General features: G+C 36.6%; 1 protein-coding gene across 1 annotated transcript in view; it reads right to left on the reverse strand.

The window, feature by feature from the left end:
- KIAA0825 (KIAA0825 ortholog) overlaps positions 1–23005 on the reverse strand; it is a 235677-nt gene that overhangs the window by 99783 nt on the left and 112889 nt on the right. The window contains exon 22 of the mRNA XM_088129998.1: positions 14756–14850. Within this exon, the coding sequence (XP_087986124.1) occupies positions 14756–14850 (95 nt within the window). The remainder of the gene's footprint in view (positions 1–14755; positions 14851–23005) is intronic.

Genomic DNA, 23005 nt, shown 5'->3' on the forward strand with positions numbered 1-23005 from the left:
TTTTACAAATCAATCAGTACTTGAAAATTCCTCTCCAAAAGGCTTTGATACCCCCTAGCGGGAGGACAAAAGCAATCTAGTCTGTAAAAAAAAATGGACTATCACGAATCCTTATGGTGCAAAGGTCAGATCTTGAGATGTAGTGACATTGCGACAATGAGACACTTAGAAAGCCTGCTCATTTAAATATAAAAAAGATCTTCATCTAATGTTCCCACACGTTTAAAACTATAGAAAAAACAGTCAAAACAACCAATGCAAGTGCTAAAGAATGAAAATAAAGTTTGTGTATGAATGTTCATGTGTTCAAATTATTGCCTTAGTTTCTAATAGCACTATTTTGTTATTAACAATTTCTGAATAACACATAGCTATAAACCAACATGAATGTTAAGGTATTTGTATATACATTCTAACTTTTTAAAAATGTAGTAGTATAACTACTTCATTTTAACTAAACTGTTTCTTTGGACCAAATGTGAAAATAATATAGATAAATGCGGATAACCTGAACAACAGATCATTAAGATCTGTTCTTTTTATAATCATTTTATAAAAACAGGTATAGAAAAAACATTTTCCCCAATGGAACAGAACAGTATATGATGTCTAGAGTGAGAAATAATGATAGTGGTAAATGTATTATCAGCCAAGTACCCTATTTAATTTCATATCTTTTCATCAGATAAATTCAAACATATTGTGAAACAATTTCTTATAGAATAAAACATTTCTTTAATTTTTATTCAGTTCAGTATTATCTATCTAAGGTAATATACATGTTCTGGAATGAAAGTTCAACACCTTTACTGTTTTTAACCAATCAAACACAAAGTATTTAAGCAATTAAGCTATTAAAACAAATAGAAGAGTATTTTAAAAACACTGATTCAAACCGTAAGTCTGCTTAGTTAAAATGGTAAACTTGAAGAGAAAAATATTTAAGATAAAGTTTCAGTGATGCTAACTATAATTATGTTTGTATAAAGTTCACATAATATTACCAATTTATTTTCAAAGCCAAATTTAATATATTTTGCCTGACAGAATGCATTTATGCTGTCTGATACACTGGAAAGAAGCTGTATGAATATGTTAAATATTATGAGTAATTTAGGAAGTTTGGGTTTAATTCATAATCTTCTTAAATATTAAGCACAGAGAATTTGTCTAAATTACAGTAATTTCTACAAAAAAAAAAGTCTAAAAAGAGGATATTATTTCATTATCACATATAACAAAAATCATTAAACCTTAGAAGAATGGCCTGTATTCAGCAAAAAGGAAACGAAGTTATACATATAATAGAATATATTGTAGAATTATTAAAGTTCTATTTTTGCATACTTTAAACTTGGGTTGTGGACAATGGGTTGAGGCCAATGGCACCCAATATACATGTTGTGCTTATTAATACAGAATAAAAACTCAGAAATAATGAACTACATTTTCAATATTTCATATCAAGAAAGCAATATGTCATTAGACAGGATAGAATTAGGATAGAATATTTTTGTTTGCTGCTCATGGAAACTCAGTGATAATGAGCAGAACTACAGATACTTTTTCAGTGAGTTAAATATTTATGCTGATTTTTTCCAGACCTTACCAGGTAGTACAAAGAACTGGTATCTGGTAGATTATGTCATGTACAAAATAAGGGTGAAAATACTAAATAAAGACCCAAAATTTATGACCTAGAAGAATATCTTCTGGGTGCATTGTTCAGAGATATTTGGAATACATCTCAGCCTGGCAAAAAAAAGGTGACAATATTATGAAAACACTGAAAACAACTTTACAATAACTGTGTTATATATGAACAAATTATACATGGCTGAGAAGATCAGCTCTTATTTTAATAGGAATCTGATTCCAGCAGAAAATTAGCTAAATTAGTAAGGCAATTTATTCTAGAAATAAATAAAATAATTAAATGATAAATTAAAATAAAAAGTAGAAGAAAAATAAAAGGAAAGACATACAGAAAACAACTGCAGGGAAAGTAGAGAATGGTGAAAAAAATAAATTATAATTTAACTTTTCATTAAACATTCATTTAACTTATCATAACTGTTTAATAACTATATCAAGTAATACATACACAGATATATACATTGATACACAGAGTTTACCGTTATATTAAGACATTAGCATAAATTATATAAAGCTATAAAAACAAAACTATAATAATGACAGATGGCAAAAAGAAAAAAGAGTAGGGTTAGTTTAAAAGAGCCAGTTTCGTGCAGTGGTTAAGGCACCAGGCTAGAAAATGGTCTTGGATATACACATCTTTTAAATTATTCCTACCAAAAGATTCCGGACAGTTTATAGTATTTAAAAGAATACATAATTTAAAGAAACAGGATCACCTGAACAAAATCACATAAATAAAATCCGGGGGAAAAAGATTGATAGGGGCCCCAAAAACATCCTAATCCCAGGCCTGGAAAAGAGCCAGGTCTTAAGAGGCTTCAGGAACACTTGAAGAGTAAGAGCTGTATGTATTTCTGGGGGGATGCTGTTCCAAAGGGGAGGGGCTGTGACATGCAGAATTTAACACTGACTCTTTTCAGATATCATGCTAAATTTATGTAATTGCATTATATGACAAGCCTTGGGATCATGTACAGGCTTTTTCTCTTCTCTGATCTGATGCAGACAGAAAGTGGAATTGTAAGTTTTCACTTTTGCTTTGAACTAGGGTTCCCACTTATGTCTGAATTCAGGGACCTCTTGTTAATTTATGTTCTAGCTAGATAGTTCAAACCAACCATGATCAAATGAAGAGTTGGGAAGGAGGAATATAAGAGCCTGAGTCTTCTTCACTTAATCTTAAACTACTAGCATTTGATCTAAACCAGCTCATTGTGCTTCTTGTTAAATAAATCTTTCAATTTAAATGGTTGAATAGTAGTACAGACAGTAGGAAAGATAAAACATAACTCAGTAACTTAATATAAATAACCCAATTTAGATTCTCTCATAATCTCCATAATAAAGTGAATTTTAGATAAAGTTTATTTAGCTTCAATACTAGTATTCATCTTAATTATTTGAACTTTTTTGATCAGGGCTATCATTTTCTTTACCTATTTGGCAAGTAAGGAGATTACCTTATGCTTTATACAAAAGATGCAATAATCCTTCCTTGAACAATAAATGAAATATCATTGCACAGATCAAAATATCTTGGGGTTATTTTTTAAGCTTCTTGCTTCTGGAGACTGCATTGCAACAGAGCAAAACAGAATGCCCTGATATATTGAGATCATTACTATAGTACTGTAAGATTTTTCTTCAGCTCAAACTAGGATTATTGTTGTTACTGTTGTAGTTATTTTGGCCCAAAGTCACTGAGCGAGTTTCCACAGATGACTACACCATACTGGCTCTATATCAAGCAGCAATGAACTACATGGGATTCCAATTTAGATAAGGGGCCTCCCCCCCGCTTTTTAAATGAAAGTTCCTTGATTTAGCAATATCTGTGTCAAATGCAAAATTCAGAGGTGAAACAGGATTGTACCAATAGAAGAGAATATATGAGGCAAAATCAGGAAATATGATTTTGTGTGCTCCATGTTTAACTCATTATTTAAAAACTGATTTGTAACAATTTGTTTAAACATAATCCTATTACTTTGATATAATAAAAGTAGTCTTTTTTCATGATTTTTAGCATTTTTACTTTTGTCTTCTTTCATTCCTTTTTTTGCTTTCTCTGTTTAGTTTTTTTAAGTATATAACTTATGTAAAAATAGTTTAAATACAATGAAGTTTAATATTTTTAATTGTTATTACTTATATTACTTTATTTTATTGTACTACTTAAATTAATTGTATTCATTCAAAATTATCTTTAAATTTTTTAAAAAAAGAAATAGTATGATTAAAAAATCAGTAATACATTTGAGAAGATTTTTTCATTAGGACCTAAATGGCATTTTCACAACTAGGTTTAAATACTTAAATGCATGTTGGTATTTATTTATTACATTTTTTCATACACCCCAACTCCCAACAACTCTGGGTGGTTCACAGATAAGAACATACAGAACAGAATAATGCAATAATAAAAATAAAGAGCAAAAGATGGCAAAAAATGGCACAAGCTAGACAACAGCCAAAGCAAACCCACATTGTCCAGAAGGAGGCTTCAATCACCCTCGCCAAAGTCCTGGGCAAACAGCCAGGTTTTCAAGGCTCTCTGCAGAGAGTGGGGACCATCTGATCTCAGGGGAACCTCATTCCAGAGGTATGTTGTGTGATGTATGGTATGTTATTTTTGATGTGTAATAACATAAGAGCTATTTTTGTACAGCACATAAAGGCATAGTGCTTGATAGGTGTGAACATGCCTGGTGCTTCTGTCACCCACCTGTACAAGCAATGAAAGTACTGAAATACTCATCAATGGTTTGTTTACAATTAAGCAACTCCTATCAACAGAGGATCCACACTACCTCTGGCTAGAGCTAGCCATGTTGAAAAATTAAATTTCAAATATGAATACTTGAAAACCTTATTTTTTATTACTGAAATTAAGGATTCTTTCTCTTTGTGTATACTTTAATGATGACTTGTAATAATTAAACAAAAATAGAGCATGGTTACTATGTGGAAAATGAGGGGAAAGAATCACTTTTTAATTCAGGTTAGAAAAGAAGCCCTAAGCTAGATCCTTAAAACTCATGTCTTAATTAAGGCAAAATTTTATTAAGTCCTCAGCTTCACTTTTAAGTTTGAGCTTAATAACTTTACTAAAATTAATTAATTCACTTTATTAGAATTAAAGGCTATGGTTCTGAAAAACAGTAGGAGGTCTATAAAAAAGATGAAGGGCTTATATAAAGGATCAAAACAAAAACCTGAACTATTTATACAAGTTATAAAAATTGAAAATTCTAAGTTGTACTCTGATCTTCCTTTTGTTCCCTTTGCAATTGTTCAGTCTTCCACACTGGGCCTTAAAGTCCTGTAATTTTAAGTTTTTTTACTTTTATAGAACACCTATTCATTGTTTTAGGAGGAATGATACTAAGGGAATCAGGGATTGTATGGCTGAACTGGCCAAGAGAAACTCAGTTGATAGTAAAAACAGGGAGCATGGAATATTGATAGATTTAGAGTAGGCTAACTCTGGGCAGTTAACAACATATTTAAAAACAAAGAACGATACAAAAAACACAAAAACAGCACAAGACAAAAGAATAATGATAGCAAAGAAAACAATCCTGGAAGGAAACAAAAAGAAAGAAAGGGGCATCAGTCATCCTCGCCAAAGGCCTGGGCAAAGAGCCATGTCTTTAAGGCCCTTTGAAATACCAATAGGTGGGGAGCCGTTCAAATTTCGGTGGGGAACTTCATTCCAGAGGGCAGGTGCAGCTACAGAGAAGGCACACTTCTGAGGTCTAGACAGATGGCATTGTTTAATTGATGGAACTCAGAACGTGCCAACCTTGCCAGATTGAACTGGCCAGGCATAAATTATGGGAGACAGGGGGTCCCTCAAGTAGCCAGGCCCTATGCCATGAAGGGTTTTATAGGCAGTGACCAGCACCTTGAATCGCACATGGAAGCAAACTGGCAACCAGTGCAGCTCACAAAGCAGAGGTGCTACATGCCCATACCGCTGCATTCTGGACCAACTGAAGCTTCCGGGTGGTCTTCTAGGGCAGCCCCAGGTAAGTGCATTGCAGTAGTCAAGCCATAAGGTGAGCAGGGCATGAGTGACTGTCTGAAAGGCCCCCTGATCTAGGACAGGGCACAACTGGCACACCAGATGAAGCCGGGCAAAAGCATTCCTGGCAACAGCTGCCACCTGATCATCGAGCAGGAGCTGTGAGCCCAGGAAGACCCCCAAATTGTGCATCATCTTTGAATAAGGAAGTGCAACCCCATCCTAGGTCAAAGTTGGAATATCCACAGATCTGGGCAGTCCAAACACCTGCAGCCACTTGGTAGGATTGAGTCAGAGATGATTCCTCCCCATCCAAACATGCACAGCCTCCAGGCACTGGGACAGAACCTCAATAGCCTCACTTGGCCAGCCCAGAGTCAAAAGATGTAACTGGGTATCATCTGCATACTGATGATACCAAACTCCAAACTGGCAGATGACCCCACCCAGCAGTTTTATGCAGATGTTGAAAAAGAGGGGAAAGAGAATAGAATCCTGTAGTAACCCTCAAGTGAGGGGACTAGGGGACAATCTCTCCCCACCAACCAACACTTACTGGAACTGGCCCCAGAGAAAGGAAGAGAACCACTGTAAAACGGTGCCCCCAATCCCCAACCCATGGAGCTGGCTCAGAAGGATACCATGGTCAATGGTATTGAAAGCCTCTGAGAGATCAAGGAGTACAAGAATAGATGCACCACCACCATCCCAGCTCCACTATAGGTCATCAACAACTGCAACCAAAGTTGTCTGATTATTAAATCCTGGCCTGAAACCTGACTGAAATGGGTCCAGATAATCTGTTATCTAGATAAACCTGACTAAAACGGGTCTAGATAATCAGCTGCAGATGGACCAACTTCTCAACAACCTTTCCCAAGAGACCCGGATCCAGTAAACAGGTGGCTCAGGTGACAGCACAGCTGACAGCACAGAGAGCAGTGTCCACTTCCTCAGAAGTCACCAGCTCAAACTCATCCCACCACACCACCAGGCACCTTGGCCTGCTCTGCCTAGTCAGAGTCCAAGGCAGAGCAAATCTGAGTGACTTTATCCACCAGATAGCCTGAATAATCTTCACAACAGCCCAGCAGATGTTCCAGGCAGCCTCCCTACCCAATAGGGAATGGGTCACCTTAAACAGGGCCACTGGATAGTATCAGCAGATGCAATAAGGGCAGAGAAATATTGACATTTCGCCACCCTTATCGCCTTGATTCCTAATATGGGCTCTTACCCTTTCCAGTCAGACTTGCTTCAATGGTGCTCCAGGTGTCTCTTCTGGCACTTCATCTCCCAGAGCTGCTTGGTAAACCAAGGTGCACCCCAGGATCGGCAGACAGGGAAAGGAAGTGACAGAGCACAAGCTGGAATGCAAAATGACTTAACTTCCAGTTGATTCACAGATAATTCAAAGGGAACGCTATAGAGACTACTGTCTAGATTATAGAATAGAAGTGCACAAACTGGGGTTCTAGGATTGCATGTATTCCAAAGTCCTTCAAAAGTTGTTATCAAATTGTATTTTACGTAACATACACATAGCTAACTATATTTAATAGGGCTGCACATATTTTAATTTAAAAAATGATTCAGGAATGTTTCATAACTTCAATTATTAAAGCATCTCTCTACTACTCATTAAAGCAGACATGTCTTTTTTAAGCTTTTGTGACTGCATTAACTAATGCAATTATTGTTTATTAAACATGCAATATTTAATTTATATTTACATGTAAATTGAATAAAATATAATTTTTGTCCTAACCCCAGATATAGGTCTAGGAGTACAGCTTTTGGCACACAACTCAAAAATTAAGTGTGGCTCTCAAACCAGAAAAAAATTGTGAACCTGTTCTAGAATCTTCATTTTACTGCCAAATTTCAAATGAAGCCATACATCTGGAGTAGCAGAGGGCTAAAAGGCCCCTGTTAGGCCATTAAGATTTTGCAATTGAAACTGTATAGAATTTAGAACTGAACTATGTGTTCAGGAGGAACTTGTTTGAGGCAAAAGGTAATTCAAAATAGATTTCTCTACAGCAGGGTTTCTCAACTGGTGTTCCGTGGAACCCTAGGGTTCCATGAGAGGTCACTAGGGGTTCCCTGGGAGATCACAGTGATGAGCAGAGACTAAACAACAGCCCTCCAACCTCCAACACTGGGTTGGCCCACTGGAGTGCATGCAGACCCTAGGCAGGGGCAGGGATTGCACACACATGTGCAAGCAGGGAGGTGTGCAAAGTGTGACCTAGGACAGGGGCTTGCCACTCAGCCACAGCCACACATGAGAGAGAGAGATGCCACTGGAGCTTCTCCACCTCCTGGACAGGGCTCTCTGCCAGCGCGTACCTGCCTTTCTGCAGGCGCAATGGCTCAGGAGGGCTCCTTCTCAGGGCAGGCACAGGAGATCTGGGGCTGGTCTGGTCTGGGCAGCAGCAGCAGCAGCAGCAGCAGCAGCAGCAGCAGCAGCAGCAGCAGAAGCCAGCCACAAAGGCAGAGGGGGAAGGAGGTGGGGGGAGGAAAAAGTGGGAGTGGGGGTAGAGGCTTTGGCATCAGGGTGCCAAGAGTTCAGGAGAAGTTGAGGATTCCAAATATTAAGGGGAAGGGTGTTGGAGCTTGCAAGGCATGAGCCTGTCTCTAGTTTTACAAAGGGGTCCTTGGGAGAATAAGTAGAAGAGGGGGACAAGAAAGGAGAAGCTGGATTTGGGGAATGATGTGCTGGTGGTCCAGTGAGAAGGGAGGAGGCCAGCCGACCCGACTCAGCATGCTGGCGTCATCTGTGTCCCTGCAATGCATTTTGCAGCATTCATGACAGTTTGCTATATTGCCCAAAAACCATACACGCTCTTAAAGGTAGCCCAATAGCCCCGAAAAATGCAACCTGCAAATGCCAAAAATTTCCCACAGCTGATCTCCAAAACTCAAGTTTGGCCCAGAAGTGAGTATTTGTGCAGCAAAAAACAAGCACAGGTTTCACATTAAAGAGGTAACTCATTCTTTATTTTTCGTTTAAGAACACTGTTAATGCATATATACAGGCCTACACATGAAATGAATATAATAATTTTGTAACTTCTGGCCTATATGTGAGCCTAAATGTGCAGGGGTTCCCCAAAGCCTGAAAAATATTTCAAGGGCTCCTCCAGGTTCAAAAGGTTGAGAAAGGCTGCTCTACAGACAGTGAGGCAATCAAATAATTAAAGAAAGAATGTGAGATTCTGGACTTGGAAACAGAGCATATGTCAGAATAAAGCAGAGTAATGAAGAATTATATGAACCTTGTATCCAATTCTAAAGCCAAATTCTAGAAAAACGAATATTTAGGCAGCAGATTGGCCAAGAACAGTACAATGAGTGCTTGGACTGAAGGATATTTATCAGGTTTCAGGCAATTATTTCAAAAGTCTTAGGGCTATGTCCTACATGGGTCAAAACAGGCGGGATAACAGATGTACCCTGTTGACTGCTTACTAGAACTCCTAGATAATAAATGTTAGGGCTAAAAATAAAAAGGCATGTAGATACTCTTATGATTCTGCTGTACTCATAAACTTTGGTGACCTAAGTGGAGGTAACAATGTTTCACAACTATTTTATCCATCAGGGTTGTCTATTGGCCAATACAAAGCTCGCCTCTGATTATACGTACAAGAAGATGAAACTTACTTAGATATGCAGCAAACAATTGGATTATTTTTCAAGTAATTTCCACTGAATCTAATCGGCAGAAATATGTAGCTACTTCTTTATTCATGCCACTCCACAAAGAGTAAAACCAATTTTTTTTTCTTTCTAGTATTCCTTCTATTCCCCATTTGGGCCATTTAGTTTATGAGCCCAGAGCTCCTGAAGATGAAGAATGAAGCATAAGACTCCAACTACCAATCTATCGGTCGATCCATCCATCTATACAGAAAACTGAAGGTTCAAATTATTCTGTGATTCCTAACTATTGGCATTTCAACTTTTCAGATTCAGAAATATCTGGAAGGTACTAGAAAGCCTATCTTATATGCTTTGACTGACACTGGCATTTTACATTTATTGTGGAAGTGCCCTAAAGATGTGAGATGTTTAAACAGTTATTGTAGCACAATCTAAGAAATTGAAGCTTACAAATTAAGAAAAAAATTACATATGCTTTGTTTGCTTTAATTCCTTATGCTAATATAAAGCAGTTGGGGTATTTGTACAGGATAAGTCATAAGAAAAGAACTATCTTAAGATATATCTTATTTTGATTATAAACGGGGATAGTGGGAGGTAAAAAGAAAATAAAATCACAAGTGGAATAGTATTACATTAGCTGTTTAAAATGGGACTGATGATAAAAAAAAATTGATTAAGGAGATGCTGCTGCTCTGCATACAAAAAGAATTCATTGTACTTCAGAAACAATAAGAAGGTATTAAATTCAATATAGCATTTACTGAGATTTGGCTTTATATCATACAAGTGCCTTCATTTTTTTTAATCAAACGTAGCATTGAATAACCTATACAATTATTTCAGAGGTGATTATATCATTTTACTGCTAATTTCATTAACACTTCACTGACAAAGATTTAGTTCTGTACAGGTGGTTACAAAGTTCTTTATTAGTACAATTAATAAGAACATATTCATTATATTTTACTGTGAGTTTTCTTAAAAGGCTATAATTACTAAATTAAAGAATAACAGACAGAAGGTTAAAAAAATAAAGGTCAGAAAAAGGCTATTTCACTCTTCACCATACTAATGACAATAGCTCCAATACAGCAAAGACCATGAAAAAGTAAAGCTTTCTGCTAGCAAACAGAACAGGCTGCTGATAGGAGAGAAAAGTGTGTTAGTTCAATCCTCAAAAAACTCCCTCTTCTCGTCAATGAGGTATAAAATTATAAATATGATTTTTCATGTTCTCACTGTATACAACATTTTAACATTGCTGGCATATCATCCCTAATATTTTCAATACCAATTCTTCTATTAAAACCAGTCTACGGATGGAAATTAATTTCCTGATACTTGGATTTTAACTAACATTAAATTTTCATTAACATCATAAATGAAGCTTGTAATTAATAATTACAAATTATTATTGTAAGCCAACTGGATCCTTTCAGGATTATAAAACAAATAACTAGATACATAGCAAATCTAGTGTGCATATAAATCTGTGCAGACATATTTTATTACTGTAGCCCTTAGAAATAAAAATAGACCCACTTTTAAAAATTAGTGTAAATGCTTATTTCCCTTACTTAAACAATAGCATTTTTCAACTTGAAACAGAAAAAAGCACAAGTGTTTGCAATCCCATTTTGACAGCATTGTGTGGTAGATATGACTTTCACAGTCTGCTGGCAGTTTGTAGGAAAGCCACCACACCTGTGACTCTGCTGTTGATTAATGAGTCTTTCAACTTATCGCTACCATCTGAAGAAGGGCCATGGCCTTTCCAAGCTTCACTGGTTCATTCACTTTCAACTGCAATCCTACCCAGCTAGCTTCTATACAAAAAAAATACACCTGGTTAAAGCAAATGAAAATCTCAATATGTTATTTTTTAGACAAATCAAAAAGGATGTAAAACTAGACAAAATGTATTCAAGGAAAAGGAATACAGTTGTATCATAACTGTCAATCTAAAGATTCATTTAAAAAGCTTCCCTCAGAGATATATCTTATACTGCAAACTTTTGGAACAACACCACTCCATTCTTTCTTTACTACAATATGGAGGTCCTGCAACAAAGGAATTTCCATTTGAAAATAAGTTTACTACACAATTCAAGAGAAACCTTTCTATGAAATGCTGCCATTATACTGAAGAACTTGTGATTTACAATTTTTCATATTTCTGGCAATTAATAATACACTAAAACAACGAAGTAAGTGCCAACTTTACAAATAAGAATATAAATATCAAGAGATTTTTAATCTCTGCTGAAAGAACTGGCTTAAACCAAACGGCAATCTGTAGGCAATAAAGATAGCTAACCAATGCACCAAAATGTTGATACTTTGGGCTAACTGGATAAACTTTCTCCCTTTTATAGAACTGTCTGTAGTCTTCAAACTCTCTTTTCCTAACAAAATATGATTTGAAGTGTGAAGGCAATTATAGTCGGCTCAATGTCCTGAAAATAATTGCATTCATTCATTAAGATAACAAAATCCCATTTGGAAGAAAGAAAAATAGGTTATAATTATAAAAATGCTTGAGAAGGAAGCAATTTTTTTTCTCCATATTACACAAAATAAGATGCAGCTGAGATAGAGAAATTATTTTTGCCAAACACAACAAAATAGTATGATCCCATGTTGTTATTCAGCTTTAATTATGAAATGAGATTATAGAATGCTGAAGCACGGAATTATTTCATTTTCTTCAATGAAAGCACCCTCTGAAATAATTAGTCTAATTCAAAACATGGAATATTGCTTGTTTAGTTTTCTAATATTGGAAGGCAAAAATGTAACATCAATATTAGTTCAGAGTGACTTAATTTTATGAAGGAACAATATTACAACCCCCTTAATCTTTGACAGCAAATATAAATATAAATGAAACAGAATAGAAAAATATTTGATGCTTATGAACTCTGGTGTTGGAGACGATGCCCAAGTACACCATGGATAACCAAGAAAACAAATCATTTGATTATAGAACAAATCAATCCAGAGTTTTCAAGGGAGAAATGATCAGGCTGAAATTATGATATTTTGGACCCATTATGTGAAGACTCTGCTCCCTTGAGAAATCCATAATATAGGGAAATGTAGAAGGAAAGAGAAGACAAAGACAACCAGCAGCATGGTGTACAGATTCAATTACAAAGGCAATAAGTGCACTGTTGAAAGACCTGAAGAGCCAGGTTGGGGACAGATCATTTTGGAGAAAGTCTATCTATATGGTTCCTAAGAGTCAAAACAATTTAATGGCACATAATCAATCAATATAAACTGTCCATTGTAAAGGAGAATAAGGCTATGAAGGGTTACTAATCATGATAACTACATATTACCTCAAGTGTTAGAGGCAATATTCCTTTAAATAACAGCTTCCAAGCATCTACATGGGGAATAAATAAGCCTATATTACAGTCTTTCACTTCTATCTCAAAAAAGTATAAATAAGATGATGGGGGTCCTTCAGTCCATACAGGTTTATAGACTCTAAGGAACATTTACAAGGCTTTTTGTATTTGGTATGCTGCCACTGCAGCATTTGAGATGCAAAGAAATTGGTTTTAATTTAGGTTTCCAGAGAAATGTTGTTGTCATAACTGCATGCCTCATATACACACAACCACTTACCCCAAGGCCAGGTAAATTTGGAAGAGAAGGGGCCAATAGAACAAAAAAGAAAGATTGTTGATAGGGCTAATACTCAGTATCAGATAGGCTTTAATTTTAAAAAAAGTGTGAGAGAGTTTAACTATTGATAGGTAAGATAATAATAAGAGTTTTTAAGCATGGGGAATAAATAAAAATCAGCAATATAATAAATGTTATAAATATAAACATTTTCTCCATAAATAGCCATAATATGGCAAACACTCACAGCAGATGCTGTCTGTATATCCACTAAAATATGCATGTATTCAGTTTTGCTCTCTGATCATTCCAAACAAGAATAGTAATATTATTATACATTAACTACACTAACATTTTACAGGTGACTGGGTGCAGTATATAATTATGTATCTACTGATTTAGGAAGGAAATTTTACAACTTTGTCCTAATATATGCATCACAAATATATTCTGCAAGGAAACAGTCTTTGCCAAAGGCAGGCCACACTTTTTTTTATAACAACCACCAGAAGCTAAGGATTTGGCAGCATTGTTACAGGTAGTCCCCAATTTAAGAATGAGTTCCATTCCCAACGTCTGTCCTTAAATTGAATTTGTAAGCCAGAATAATATTATTGTATAATACTATATAAGTAGTATTATGTAATGAATTCGAATCGTCGTGCATTTAACTCAAATTTTGCTACAATCGGCTCCGTTCTTAACTATAGGTCTGTAACCTGGGGGTTCTTAATCCAGGGACTACCTGTATTTCAGAAAAGTAGAAACTGCCTGGTCAATTATGTCCTTTCTACAACTGGAATTGTATATCAAAATCAAACTGATACTTTAGTAATTCTCAAATAAAATGATTTTCAACTCTTCAATATTACATATCAATTTAAAGTTTTTCTCTTGTTGTTGTTGACTCTACCTTTGTGTGGGCAATATATCAGAGCTTTCCTTTATCTACAAACAGCACAATTTATCTGGTTGCTGCAGAAATCTGCTGTAGCTCTTCTATCTTATAGAAGAGACTTAATGAGGCCCATGCTTCTCTATTACAGTACTATACAGCATAGGAAAAAAAATCTTAAATGTTTCTTAAAACATAACTTGCCACTCTTTTTAGTATTCATTACTATTATTTAATATAACACCTTACAGCAAATCAGTTATATGGTCATTTGGTTATAACACAAATTCCCTAGAGACATTCTTAATCTGCCATCTTCTCATGCGAATTCGTAACTGAACATTAATGCACATAAAAATGAAAAAAAGTCATATCTTGAAGAAAGTAATGCATATATATTCCAGCTTTCACCATTTTCTCACAATTCACAACTCAATTAACATGAATTCTTACACAGTGTGGCTTCTTTGTAGTTCCACACATGAATCTTTCTTCCCTAACTTTAAACTCATACCATATATATATATGTTCTATGCTGTTTATCTACTTATGTTTTTATCCAGTAATCCTTGCATTTAAAAGGCAATTTCACATATAAGGAAAGTATTTCAGTTTCTATGGATGTAAAGGCATCCTCACAATACATCCCACACAATTCTGTAGTGCCTCTTATCCTCAGCAGTATCTTTTCAAAGGAAATTATAGCAGAAAGGATGCAATGAGCACCAATGTAGTTTCATTTTTAAACTTTTAGCCCATTAATTAAAATGACTTTTTAAATTGTTTCACATTTTATCCAAACTTTATCAAAGAACACAAAGCTTATCAAACTCTAAGAAAACTTTCCCCTTCCCTAATTACATTACCTGTGTGCTAATAGTGTCCCGAGGGTGATCCCATTTTGTCCCAAATAACTTGGCAGCATATCTGACCAATCCCATTTCCACTCATTAATGGTAAACTGTTGGTGTATAAAAATAAAATATTCTTAGTTATTAATCAGAGTTAATATGATCAGCAAATTAAAACTCCAGCTGTGGTAACTAAATAAGGAGAAGGGAGGGCTGGAACAAGGACTTATATAGATAGCATCAATCATATCAACAGAAGAAGTGTTTTATTTTAATAAGACAGCAATTAATTTATATATCCATTTGGGGATGTAGCCATTATTTATATAAAGATAAATCAATTCTTGAATTCTCCAGTTGTTAATGGCATTTTGCCAAACTATGTTCCTTGAAAGACTACATTTTCTATGCATTGTAGCAATTTACCTTTTTTACTGACATAAAATGTATTGACAGGAAGACCTTAGTGTAACTACATTTGGAGGTGCATATTATGTCTTAACTACTATATGGTTTTATGTATCTACTGTTATATAAAATAATCCATAATCCACTAGATTATTATTGTAGATTTCTTTAAATTTATATAAACAGTGATAACTCATGTAATATCTGCATTATATAAACATTTTCCTTGAGATTGTCAAATGATTTCATGAGACACAATGCCATCCAAAACAATATGCGAATACACAACATTAATCATGTTATTACATAATAGCAAAATCAAATGTCATAGGTGGAAAGATAACTAAAAAACGGACATATATTTCACTAAAAGCGAGAGGGACGCTGCTCTCCCTGTAAAGGATTTCCTTAAGTAAAGACCGTTCTGCATATTCAATTACAGTTATTTATTTTACTCCTTTGAACTCAAAAGGAACAACTGACAGTCTAGCCCAGTGTTTTTCAAACTTGGCAACTTTAAGTTGTGGCTGGGGAATTCCGGGAGTTGAAGTCCACACATCTTAAAGTTGCCAAGTTTGAAAAACACTGGTCTAGCCCATTCCTATCTGGAAAGGATGTCTCTGACAGAGCCACAGCCATTTCTTAATCCTATCGGTGTTTAAGTCCATATCTCAGGCTGTATATGCAGGTAGGAGGTTCATACGTGAGTAGCCCATGTCACTCTTTTCACCTCTAGTTATGAACCCCAGAACATTATCCATGAGGAAATGCAGTGCTTGAACTGAAAAGGGGTTTCTGACTCTGAAAAGAAGTAAAGTGTGATAGATCACTGCCTGATATCCAAAATGCTACCACTTCAGTTCAATTTCTTAATTGCTTCTATAACCGACAGCAATCATCAGTCTCCAAGAACTCACCTTTTAATTCCTAGATGTGATCTAAAAATAACTGAATGGTTTTACCTTGAAAATATTACGAGCACAAAGTAGTCAGATTTAAATGGTTGCCAGGTCTAAATGATTTTATGCTGGCCCATTTAAATTCCCCTAAGTTACTAAATGTTAAAACTGAGAATGGAATCCTCATGGTGGTTATAAATGGTTTTGATAAACCATCATTTCTAATTAAAGGTTTATTGATTGAGGGATCTAAAATTTATAATCCAATAACCAACAGAAAAATGAAGTATATAGATAATTGGATTGATTCAGAGTGTCTCTTTCTTGTGAGACAATTAAGAGAAATCTATATTTCATAACATTTAAACAATCTTCCTGATCTTCCACCTAGCTATTTTCATCTAAAAAAAGATTATAAGAATTTTATAAAACTTAAAAAATATCAAAAAATGATACCTAGAACAAATTATTTTATGTACCTTTGAACAAAAATCCAAAATGTTTTGGAGCATTATACCCAGTAATCTTGGTTCAAATGTACTGATTGTGGTTTGCAATATTCCTACTCAATTTTTTTTTAAACTCTTGTTTTTTGAACAGTCTTCTGATACTGACAATGTAAATGTTAACACTACATCCCTTGATTTCAGTAGGCAAAATCTGACCTGGTAAGCACCTTTAGTTGCCGCACTATTTATGGCTGTTAACAACTTAAGGATAATGCCTTCAGGTTGGAACAGAGCTATAATTGCCCCAATCTTCAAAAAAGGATCCCCAATGAACCCTGTAAACTACAGACCTTTAAGTTTAATATAGGGAGGCTGTATCTCATCTCGTCTTGTGTTAGAAATGCAGGAACTAGAAAGGAGATAATTATTAATCTAAATTTAAAAAATTTAAAAACTTTAATAAAAATATAAATTTATTTAATTCTTGCCTAATGCCGGGCCACATTAATGGCAAAGATATTTCTGACCAACAAGTCATTCTGTGTGCATGTCGGTCCCAAAGGGCACTGTAAAAGATGGATAGTTGTTTGAATAGCACCACATTCACAGTAAATATCCTTGTCCTCAGGAAGAAACCCCCATTTTTCCATTTGATCTTTAGTTCTACCCAAGCCAGTACGCAGTCTATTTAAACATCTCTAAATAATAAATTAGCATCATTTCTAGAAAAAGAATCATAATCACAGAAGCCCAAGATGCTGTCATGAAAGGCCACTCTAATCTAGACCATTGTTTGTTTCTTTCTCATATTGCAGAAAAATATTCCAGCCCCCCAAGAAGGAAAGTATTTGCTGCATCTACGGATCCTAGGGATGCATTTGACCCCTAGACCCAAACTCTGGCAAAAACAAGCAATTACTCCTTCTTATAAAAGCTCTATACAAAAAATAATCAACTGCAAATAAGATGTGGTAATGATGGCATTCTTACAAATGTTATCCCAGTGAATGAACCCCTGGGCTCTATTTTGGCCTCAACATTATTTAACATCTACCTTAATGCCTTTGGAGTCATTTCTAAATCATGTCAAGGGTCATTTCCCTCTCTTGACCATACAAAACTATGCTTGCTGTATACTGATGACAAAGTTTTACTCTCCTGTTCAAGATTGGGCCTTTTAATAGCCATCACTGAATATTGCAGGCAAAATTCCCTCAAAATAAATTGGGACAAATCTAATATCCTGATAAATTAAATTAAATTAAATTAAATTAAATTAAAGTGCCATAAATGGCTGGTTTTGCACCATCCAATCAAGTTTCAGGTATGTTGGTTGATGTTTCACCATTCTCTGTCCTGGTCAACCCACCATTGTTCTGCTCTTCTGACATAAGAAACCATCTTCTGCATTTTTTCTGTTCAAACAATAAACTCCATGCATCTCTTCTTATGACATTTTATATGTATGTATGTATGTATGTGGCAAGGCCCATTAATGAAATTCCATGCATCTCTTCTTATGACAAAATTTTCTGGTTCCTGAATTTTGGCAGTTTAACTTCAGTACTATTTCGAAATCATGATAACTGAACAAACTTCAACAGTTTGTTGAAGTACTGCTAACATGGCCCTATATTATGGTTCCCTGCTAAATTCTATCCAATTTTAGCTATAGGTTTGGTAGTCCTAGTATTGACTTTGCTTTGTATTTGCTTCTTCTTCTTTTCCATAAGGAATATTATGTGATATAAACAGTAGGTTGAGATTTACAGTAGTGGATACATCAGTAATTCTTGGAATTTTCTGAGCCATGTGATTCTGTTAAGTTTCAAAACAGCTAGATGCCACAGAGAAGTTAATGACAAAGTCTAATCTAATTAATCATTAGTGATATACAATAAGAACAGTTTATTTACCTGTAATTACATATCTTCAAGACATTATCTACGCATCTATATACAGATGATGCATCTGCACATAAGCTATCAACAAATCTTCTAGAGCTGAGGTATATTTTTCAGTAAGAAACATCCCCCCACCAGTAAGCATTCTACTAAGTATGGTGTTGCCTATAAAGGAATTTAGAGATGACCTTGGGGAGGCATGAAAGAACTATTAAGGAGTGACTTGCAGAAAAGATTACACAGTCTAGAGATAGAAGCAAGCATGAGAAAGAAACTCAAAATAATCGCACCTTGATTCGTTTAGTATAAAATAGAACAGAGAGAAACTTGGATTGGTTTTCATTATTCTGTTATACTACCCTACAACAATAAAATAGCATTCCTGGAATCCTTGTGGTGTTCATTTCTTCTTCTTGCCTACCTTGAAAAGCTGATATTGCCTTTCCCTGAAGAGTTACTCAACAGTCTGAGAACCTCAGGAACACTGACAAATGGAGGACTAAAAGAGAACAAGGTGGGTAGATGAACATGCAAAAAAACCTAGTTACATGAAAACTATCTGTTCCTCTTTATGGTCATTGTGCATCATGAGTGGGTAGCACACTTACCTGATAGAGCTGATTAAGATCTGCAAATATCTGGACAACCATGAGGTGGCAGCAGAGTTACTGATATCCATGCATCTTTGCTGTCACCTAGTGGTCATGTAAATGTTTGCACCCCAGATCAAGCAGCCCTAATCGAGAATGGCAGCTGAGACTGCCATTCTAAAAGCCACATATTATCTGCCAGGATTCAAACATACTGATGCTAATATAATTTATGTAAATTATATAAATTATATAATGACAGCAAAAGGAAGGCCCCATAAAAACATTAGAAGCTTAGCTACTGCTAAGTTCAAGTATGCTCAAAGATCCTCAAAAGGTGGTTGGCTTCATTAATATCCTGGCCCACTGGCCTTCATTAATAAATGAAACCCTTTCAAAAACTCACAAAGCAAGGCCATTCATCTAATTTATCAAGTCAAAACAGAGAGGTTTGTCTATTGGATTCAAAGGGCAAAATGGAAGATTAAGAATTGCAGGAGATAAACATAACATGGTCACCAAGTGTCACAGGGCAAGGCAGACATGTGATCAAGATGAACCAGAAGGACAAGAATTCCAGGAATAAACAAAAATAAGGAGAACAACTAAAACCATCCCAAAGAAAAAGAAATGCAAGAAAGCAAAATGGCTGTCTGATGAGGCTTTACAAATACAGGTGAAACTCGAAAAATTAGAATATCGTGCAAATGTTCATTTATGTCAGTAAGGCAACTCAAAAGGTGAAACCAATATATGAGATAGACGCATTACATGCAAAGCGAGATATGTCAAGCCTTACTTTGGTATAATTGTGATGATTATGGCATACAGCTTATGAAAACCCCAAATTCACAATCTCGGAAAATTAGAATAGTGTGAAAAAGTTCAATATTCTAGGCTCAAAGTGTCCCACTCTAATCAGCTAATGAATCCATAACACCTGCAAAGGGTTCCTGAGCCTTTAAATGGTCTCTCAGGCTGGTTCAGTAGGAATCACAAGCATGGGAAAGACTGCTGACCTGACAGTTGTGCAGAAAACCATCATTGACACCCTCCATAAGGAGGGAAAGCCCCAAAAGGTAATTGCAAAAGAAGTTGGATGTTCCCAAAGTGCTGTATCAAAGCACATCAATAGAAGGTTATGTGGAAGGGAAAAGTGTGGTAGAAAAAGGTGCACAAGCAGCAGGGATGACCGCAGCCTGGAGAGGATTCTCAGGAAAAGGCCATTCAAAAGTGTTGTGGACTTTCACAAGGAGTGGACTGAGGCTGGAGTTAGTGCATCAAGAGCCACCACACACAAACGGATCCTGGACATGGGCTTCAAATGTCGTATTCCTCTTGTCAAGCCGCTCCTGAACAACAAACAACGTCAGAAGCGTCTTACCTGGGCTACAGAAAAAAAGAACTGGTCTGCTGCCCAGTGGTCTAAAGTCCTCTTTTCTGATGAGAGCAACTTTTGCATCTCATTTGGGAACCAAGGACCCAGAGTCTGGAGGAAGAATGGAGAGGCACATAATGCACGATGCTTGAAGTCCAGTGTGAAGTTTCCACAGTCTGTGTTGATTTGGGGAGCCATGTCATCTGCTGGTGTTGGTCCACTGTGCTTCATTAAGTCCAGGGTCAACGCAGCCATCTACCAGGAGATTTTGGAGCACTTCATGCTTCCTTCCGCAGACGAGCTTTATGGGGATGCTGACTTCATTTTCCAGCAGGACTTGGCACCTGCCCACACTGCCAAAAGTACCAAAACCTGGTTCAATGACCATGGGATTACTGTGCTTGATTGGCCAGCAAACCCGCCTGACCTGAACCCCATAGAGAATCTATAGGGCATTGCCAAGAGAAAGATGAGGGACATGAGACCGAACAATGCAGCGGAGCTGAAAGCCGCTATTGAAGCATCCTGGTCTTCCATAACACCTCAGCAGTGCCACAGGCTGATAGCATCCATGCCACGCCGCATTGCGGCAGTCATTGCTGCAAAAGGGGCCCAAACCAAGTACTGAGTACATATGCATGCTTATACTTTGCAGAGGTCCGATATTGTTCTATTTCCAATCCTTGTGTTATTGATGTCATGTAATATTCTAATTTTCTGAGATTGTGAATTTGGGGTTTTCATAAGCTGTACACCATAATCCTCACAATTATACCAAAGTAAGGCTTAACATCCCCTTCATGGATCACTGCCTTGTCGTGGCGAAGGGGCTTGCGTAACTCAGTGAAGCCATGAGCTATACTGTGCAGGGCCACCCAAGATGGACAGGTCATGACAGAGAGTTCTGACAAAATGTGGTCCACTGGAGAAGGAAATGGCAACCCACTCCAGTATCCTTGCCAAGAAAACCCCATGGACAATGTTAAAAGGCTAAAAGATATGATGCCGGAAGATGAGCCTCTCAGGTCGGAAGGTGTCCAATATGCTACTGGGGAAGAGCGGAGGGCATTTCCAAGTAGCTCCAGAAAGAGTGAAGCGGCTGGGCCAAAGCCAAAAGGACGTTCAGCTGTGGATGTATCTGGAAGCGAAAAGAAGGTCCGATGCTGTAAAGAACAATATTGTATAGGTACCTGGAATGTAAGATCTATGAACCAAGGCAAGCTGGATGTGGTCAAACATGAGATGACAAGATTGAACGTCGACATCTTGGGAATCAGCGAACTGAAATGGACGGGAATGGGTGAATTTAATTCGGGTGACCATTATATCTACTACTGTGGGCAAGAAACCCTTAGAAGAAATGGAGTTGCACTCATAGTGAATAAGAGAGTGGGAAAGGCAGTAATGGGGTACAACCTCAAAAACGACAGAATGATCTCAGTGCGTATCCAAGGCAAACCATTCAATATCACAGTCATCCAAGTCTATGCCCCAACCACTGATGCTGAAGAAGCTGAAGTTGACCGCTTCTATGAAGACCTACAACACCTTCTAGAACTAGCACCAAAAAGATGTCCTTTTCATCATAGGGGATTGGAATGCTAAAGTAGGAAGTCAAGGAGTAATCGGAATAACAAGCAAATTTGGCCTTGGAGTACAAAATGAAGCAGGGCAAAGGCTAATAGAGTTCTGTCAAGAGAACAAGCTAGTCATAGCAAACACTCTTTTCCAACAACACAAGAGACGACTCTACACATGGACATCACCAGATGGTCAATACCGAAACCAGATTGATTATATACTTTGCAGCCAAAGATGGAGAAGCTCTATACAGACAGCAAAAACAAGACCAGGAGCTGACTGTGGCTCAGATCATGAGCTTCTTACTGCAAAATTTAGGCTTAAATTGAAGAATGTAGGGAAAACCACTAGACCACTCAGGTATGACTTAGATCATATTCCTTGTGAGTACACAGTGAAGGTGATGAATAGATTTAGAGGATTAGATTTGGTAGACAGAGTGCCTGAAGAACTATGGACGGAGGTCCGTAACATTGTACAGGAGGCAACAACTAAAACCATCCCAAAGAAAAAGAAATGCAAGAAAGCAAAATGGCTGTCTGATGAGGCTTTACAAATAGCTGTGGAAAGAAGGAATGCGAAAAGCAAGGGTGAAAGGGAAAGATATAAGCAACTGAATGCAGATTTCCAGAGAATAGCCAGGAGAGATAAGAAGGCCTTCTTAAATGAACAATGCAAAGAAACCGAGGAAAACAATAGAATGGGGAAGACTAGAGATCTCTACAAGAAAATTGGAGATATGAAAGGAACGTTTAGTGCAAAGATGGGCATGATAAAAGACAAAAAAGGCAGGGACCTAACAGAAGCAGAAGAGATTAAGAAGAGGTGGCAAGAATACACAGAAGAACTATACAAGAAAGATCTTAATGTCCCTGATGTCCACGCTGGTGTGATCACTGACCTTGAGCCAGACATCCTAGAGAGTGAAGTCAAGTGGGCCTTAGGAAGCATTGCTAACAACAAAGCTAGTGGAGATGACAGTATTCCAGCTGAGTTATTTAAAATACTAAAAGACGATGCTGTTAAAGTGCTGCACTCAATATGCCAGCAAGTTTG

Source organism: Python bivittatus, unplaced genomic scaffold, assembly GCF_059951505.1.
Source record: "Python bivittatus isolate LINGU-HERP-01145 unplaced genomic scaffold, Pbiv_v1 ctg000850_np1212, whole genome shotgun sequence".
Lineage (NCBI taxonomy): Eukaryota > Metazoa > Chordata > Lepidosauria > Squamata > Pythonidae > Python > Python bivittatus.